At 33.9% G+C, this 7,105-nt stretch overlaps 1 protein-coding gene across 1 annotated transcript; it reads right to left on the reverse strand.

Moving 5' to 3' along the window:
- On the reverse strand, positions 1,792-4,705 carry LOC104742409 (aspartyl protease APCB1-like). The gene is made up of 9 exons (XM_010463408.2): positions 3,951-4,705; positions 3,744-3,867; positions 3,424-3,653; positions 3,086-3,325; positions 2,772-2,925; positions 2,591-2,682; positions 2,377-2,491; positions 2,211-2,283; positions 1,792-2,108 (listed from the first exon to the last, which is right to left on the reverse strand). The coding sequence occupies exons 1-9, from the start codon at positions 4,538-4,540 to the stop codon at positions 2,002-2,004; spliced, it is 1,725 nt and encodes a 574-aa protein (XP_010461710.1). The 5' UTR covers positions 4,541-4,705; the 3' UTR covers positions 1,792-2,001.

The following is a 7,105-nucleotide window of genomic DNA, read 5'->3' on the forward strand; positions in this document are numbered from 1 at the left end:
TGATCATGTATTGTTCTTTTCTTATGTCGTCTTGGAGTGCTCATCTAAATTGATACCATTTGATTCATTTGGTATCGTTACGAGGAGAATGGAGAACTACTCAACTACAGCAGATGGAGATTGAGCTTCGAGCCCAATGATTGCAATGGAAATCAAGAGAAGGACAGAGAGCTTCATGCGATTAAACTAAAAGAGGTCTGTTGGCTGGTTTATATTATATACCTCTATCTATTTGTAAGTGTGTTTGCTATCAGCAACTAACTTGTGTTTCTTAAGAAGTCATTCATATAAGCTTTGAATGTGTTCAGGGCATTAATGTTGGATTCGACATTGGTCTAGCAGCACTGGTGAGTGAGTTCTTGCTTGTGTTATTCTTATGTTCATACTGTAAACAGAGTTTAACATCTCTACGAGTACTAGTGTTTGATTTTGATAGGGAAATCGAGCAGGTGGAACCTATGAGCTGTAGTGTATCAAGGCATGTAAGAAATCAGAAACTTGTATGATTGTAAACTTTTTTCGGTTAAGGTGACGGAGCTCTTGATACAGTTATTAACCCTCCTCTGCAGAAACTTGAGGATTTCTGAAAAACTCAGTTCATCAAATTGCTTGATTCCAGGACGCAGAAAAATTTAGGCTGTACACAATTGGAGAAGAGGTTTGATTCTTGGCTCAAAACCCAGTTTATGATAATATCTTCTCAATTTTGTGATGAGTTTGATAAGATCTTAGCAGTGTTGTTGTATGAGATCATTTTTTTGATGCAATGAGAAGCAAGAGATAAATTGTGACCAGATCTTATATAATTAAGAGCTTTAGCTCTTCTGGCCTCAAAGCTCGTCTTTATGAGTCAATAATCTCTCATGTTACGTATCAACCAGCATTTACTTATTAACATTACTAAAAAGGAGTTTTATTATAAAAGAAAACATTGTAGGGTAAAACATTAGTTTATTCCTAGGATCGGTGTAACAAAATTAAGACATATATAACCAGGAAAAACAAACTAACAAGACAACAAAGTGATAAAAGAACATGAAGGAACCATAAACAACTATTATTATTATCATAGACAAACGAAGAAAACATAAACGAACCTATATGACTTAAGAGAAAACAAAGTAAAAGAAGCTAAACTTTTCAACTCTATTTTGCATCAAGGTTTGAAAGAGTTAGTATGTTAATTTTAATTAAGTAAAGCATAAATCTTTCATTGTTGTTACCGAAGTGGCTAGTACATGTGTGACTGCACAAGCCATTGTTCAACAGATCTAAACAGAATGAATTTACAGACCTCTAATTAATCAAATCTTCACTGATATATCATCATTCATATTTGCATGCATATGACTATTTTTCAATGTGACTCCTTGTTTTATGAAAACACAATATTGTAGAATAAGACATTAGTTTGTTCCCAACTACAAAGTAACAATATTAAGACATTGGTAACCGGAAAAGAACAAAATAGCTACGCCAACAAAGTGATAGCAAGACTCTTGTACAGTACATGAATTTGGCTTGGCCTCCAAAATCAAATTAGCTAAACCTGTTCTCGCTCTAGGCTAGCTAGTAATTTCGTTTGTACCAGTTCTGGATGAAGACTGCCGGCTGCTTATTATTCTTCACTGATGGAGCAAGACATTTTGGTTTTGGCCTTTTTCTAATGATATTAAATTAGTCCTTGGTGTAAAAGGCTTGACTCGAGTTGCTCTGTAAATTGTTATCATTAACATTATGATCCTCTACATAGTCAACAAATGCAAAAAAATTACCACTAATGTAGTCAAGTACTTTAACGTATTCTTCAAATAAGATTTGATAATTAAGAATATGTATGATATTTTTAATCATATCTAGTTTATAGTATCAAAACTTGATTAGTCGTCTTCATTTTATGTTACAATGTGTAATTTACGCCTAACTACTATTATACAAGCGTCTAACACTTATGTAAGAATTGTGGATCATTCAGCCTTGACAGAAAGGTACTTTTGTGAATCACAATATGTGATCAAACTCACGAGGCCGAACGCAATCTGATTTCATCCATCCGATCCTCTGTTTCACATTGTCATAGACGATCAAGTGTCCTCGCATCGATATATCTACAACAACAAAACAAAACATGTTTCTCATAAGTTCCGTGTTCGATTATTATATTTGAGACAAGAAATTTGGGTTTACAGATAAAATGTATTGTTTTTTACCTCCAATAATAATGGTGGAACCATCATGAACACTGCTTCCATCTAATATCCCCAGACAAACATTTCCTTTGTCCTGAATCAAAAGTGTGTACGAAAACTCAAATATATAAATCCATATCAAAGTCGAAAGCAGCCGCTATTATTAGAGCTTATAGCAAGTGCTTACGGTGATGATCAAGTAATCCTCGGGTTGAATCAAAAGTTTTCTTGATATGATCAACCATTTGCTCCCAATTTGTAGAGTTATTGGTCTGAAGAACTTCTTAACATCTGACAAGGAACTGCATATTATCGAAACCAATAACTCGTTAAAGATATGATCTTTCTTACACCACACAAATCAAAATGGTTCTACAAAATATCATAGGTTCAGAGAGTACCTGATGGGGAAGTTAGTTTTAGCTCTCCAGCAGATAGGCAGCGTTTTGTCTGAATCATCGCGTATTAATTCTAAACCAGAAAATTCTTGAAGCTTTCACCAAATAAAATAGTAAAACATCATTGACCAGAAGATTTTCATCTAACAAAAGGCAAATTAGTTTCTATATGTGATTTACTTACTGATGTGACCAATTGGGTATAAGCCTGGTTAGGGAAGTACGTATAGGAACTTCCTGTATCAAACAAGGCTTTCCCTACTCTTCCGTTTTCCCCATCTAAGCTAAGCATAGCGTTCCCGTAGCTCATCTTTGTAACTTGCATCTGATAAACTTCCCTGAAAGAACCCAAAAATGTAATTACCTTAGCATATATGCAAGTGACAAAGATTTGAAACTTTTTAAGAATGTACCAAATTCTATTCAAATAAGCATGCAATCAAAGCTATTCTAAGCTGCTAGGTTTCTCAGATTAGGCTGATTACGTTAAGCACTTACAAACGGGAATGGTGAAGCATAGGAACCCATGTGATTCCATGTGATGGAACCAAATCACTTCCCATGAAAATATATCCTTCACCGTTTAAATCAGAGGCAAGGCAATGGCCAACCACATTGCTGATAATACCTCGGCTTGCAAGTTGAGAAGGTAAGCTAATTTTAGCTCTGCTTAAACCGAGAATCCCGTCTGTCTTTAGCAGAGTGTTCAACAGTAGCCCTTGCTGATCATATCCGCACCTTAAAGTTCCAATCACGAAAGCCAAATTCACATCTTGAAACACTCATATATTATTCCGTAACAAAATCGCAAATTCTTAACAGAGAGTAATGGTTACCCGAAAACTACATCTGACTGGGCTAGTGATCCGTTGTGGAGTTTGAGATGAAACCTATCTTTGGTGAGAACTCCCATGGAATAGCTATGATCAGCATATTCAATCTCGTAGTCACACTGTTGTAAACTCTCAAAATGTTCTGTCATTTGATTCCGTTGGACTTCTACGCATAAGGGCTCCGAAGATCGAACCAAGTTATCGTGTTTTGGCTTATATAGTTGATTAGCTCCCTAAATCCCACCAAAATATCCAAAATGTTCATCAGCAATTCCACAGAAGAAAAACCTCCTTAAATCTCAAACACTAGTTCTATAAATTACCTTAGCACAACTAGTGCAAGGCGCGTCACATTGGATCCAAGTCAAGTCACTTCCAGTATCAATATCAAGATGATAGTAGTGTCCATCTTCCGGCTTTCCAACAAGAATCCGTGTATAATACAGCCTGCAACAAAACAAATCTCTGTTTACTTGTGCTTTAAGCAACACACAAACATTCACATTTCAGCTAGTTTAAAGCATACATACCCATCTGGATACACGTTACCACCGACGGGGAACATCGAAGTGGAGGAGGATGAGTCGATAGAACCAGCGGTTGTAGATAAAACACTGTTGACTTTCACAGGGTTGACCAGCTCTAAATCCATTGGTTCAACAAAGATTCCATTCTCTACACCCAAACCTTCCGCTAAGATCCGGTCATGAAACTCTCGAGCCCTCAATTTGTGATACACAGGGAAAACAAACGACGTCGTTTCGCGGTCGCTGTTATCGTCGTCACGGTTCCTCTCATCAGAAACCCTAAACATCGTAACAGAGTTGGAGAAAACAGAGCCGTACAGAGCAATCGCGATAAGCGAGATACCGAGAAGACTCAGAACTAATCTCGGAGAACTCATGGAGAGATCCGAGAACCAGAGATGAAATTGCGGGTTTCGGTGAAGCGGGTCGGGTTGAAAACTCGGGTTTAGGTCTTCCTCGGGTGGGTAATCGTGATCAGTGAGGGTGAAGGCAGAGATTGTTTTGCCTTGTGAAGGGTCATCAGATGGTGGGAGAGTGATTACGACTACGCCGTGGACTCGTTGTTGTTGCTGGTCATGAAGATTTGGCTCCATTCTCTGGTGATTAATTTCGATCGACTTGGGTTAGGTTTCGATCGGAGATAGAGAATGGGGAATTAGGAAGAGAAGAAGTTTAATGGCAGAGGAGTACTAAGTGGTCAAAGAGTCAAGAAGAAGGTATCTTTGCATACACGACGGAAGCTGCGAGGAAGGAGAGGTTTATTTTGTCTACTATTTCAAAATTGAATACACATACATGACATATGTACTGACATATCCATAAACATAAACTTTTTATTTTATTTTATTTTATGTTTGCTCTTCAGAAAACTAGTGTATAGTACTACTGTATAGTATACCCTGTTTGATCGTATAAAAACGGTAAAATTAATTAGAAACCAAATTAATTTTTGCTTACAGTTAAACCCTATAAATATTCCATTTTATAATGCGTGGAGGAAAATAAATTTATTTTTACTACAAAACTTTAAATTAGGCAGGTTTTAAAATTTCTTGCTTTAAATTTTGCCTTTTTTTTTTTTTTAATTTGTCAATTTGATTCTTTTTGGGACTAGTTAATAAAAGGGTTTGTAGTGTTACAATATACTAGGTTAGACTCGCGCTATGCCGCGTAATACTTTTTGTAACTATTTTTAGATATATTAAATTATTGATTTTTTTTTTGTTTTGTAATTGGATTAATTGTAAAAACAATGGTTTATCCAATAATAAGATATAACAATGCACTAATAAAATAATAAAATAGAGAAATCTCAAATAGTCTAACTAAACCTAATGTCTGTTCTTATTTTTTATTTACCTTTTGTGAGAGATATATAAGTGTAGTTTGAATTTGTGTTTTTTTTTGCAGTTTATACAAATTTAACCACATAATTGTTATATAGTATTTTTTTGTGTTATAAAAGTTATTATTTGTAAAAGTACATAGACATATTTTTACTTTACTCTCGTTTTGTGTATTATTTAATATTATTAGGGGCATTTTAAAAATACCATTTTGCAAAAATACTTTCTCTTATTTTCCATTTTTAATAATACATTCTTCCGAAATACAAAATGACTAAATTATAAACTCTAGACTCCAAATACTAAATCATACTCCTTAAAACTATACCCTAAGATAAAATAGAGAATCTAAACCTAAAAAAACATATACAAATAACACATTGTAATTATGCAAAAGAGGACAAAAATGAAAATAACCAAAAAATGATATTTTTGAGAAGGAGTATCTAGAAAAGGGTATCCCTACTATTATTTGTAAAGTCGTTTAACTAATAAACCTATGACCAAATAATATAACTTCATTAACGGTAAAAACGAAATTTTGTTCATATCCTAAACTGATAAACACGCGGATCCCGGATCGGATCTTTTAAAATGGCTTTTTCACGTCTAAACAATAAATAAAACTAATACATTGTGTATTTTGCTGAGAAAATTCTAATAGCATATTGGTCCAATGAAGCTCAAAAATTTTGGAAGGTGCCAAGTTCGATGCGCCCTAGCTACAATTTTTGCTGTTTCCAATAGTAATCCCACTACGATTTTTTTGGGAATTTGTGAGGAAAACTTATTTCCACAAATAAGCGGATTACACAGATCAAAGATAGCACTTGCCATGTATGCTTCCAAAACAGGAATATTATAGTTTCCATGTATGCTTCCAAATATAATAAAAATATTTAAATTACCATATTCCCATAATGTTACCTTTTAAATTTGATCTTGATATCTGAGTTTCTTACAAAAATATAGGAATGTATATAATTTCAAAATCCCGAATATAACTGATTACATGATTAGTAATTTTTGAGTAATTTCAAAATCCTGAAATTTCACGCATAACAGATTCAGGCATTTTTGAGTAAACTGTTACTAATATTTCCCTACTTTCCCATTTTTAATTTCTTTATTTTAACGTTTTAAAGTAAATAAGATTTTTATTTTATTCGTTATTCAAATTAAATTTGTATCTTATTTTCATGATTGATTCGTATGAGTGATTTCATTCCATATACGTAAGAACTAACAATATATATAGGTTGTTGACTATTTACTCAAATTATAATGGTATATTCGATTTCATATGCCTCTAAAATTTCGGGAAATCTGTTGTAGTATAGCTTTGCATCCAATCAATTCATTAATTACCTATCAAATTTTATTTTCATAATCCCGCTTAACTTGGTAACAGTTCCAAATTTGATAAACTGGATTAAATGCGTGTGCAAATTATTGAAAAAAAATTAGAAAACCTACTCCTTATTTAAAAATCTATATATACCCTCCCATTCCTGACTCTTCCATCACCGGCTCACATTCGCAATTTACTTCCTATTCCACTTATATCATATTAGCAATTTACAGATGTTGATCTTATATGCGAATGTGAAAAAATCGGTGAGTAAGATCAGTTTTTTTTTTATTGTATGTTATGACATTCAACCATTAGCACATAATCATGCTTTTACATTGTCCGGATTATCTTTAATAATATGTTATTGTGTGTGTGCAGGTAACTTGGTAAATGGCAAATGGTTGCTGTCGAGGTCCAACCATATTATAGTATCCAACACCATGAGTTAGAAAGGTTCG

This window comes from Camelina sativa, chromosome 14 (genome assembly GCF_000633955.1).
Source record: "Camelina sativa cultivar DH55 chromosome 14, Cs, whole genome shotgun sequence".
NCBI lineage: Eukaryota > Viridiplantae > Streptophyta > Magnoliopsida > Brassicales > Brassicaceae > Camelina > Camelina sativa.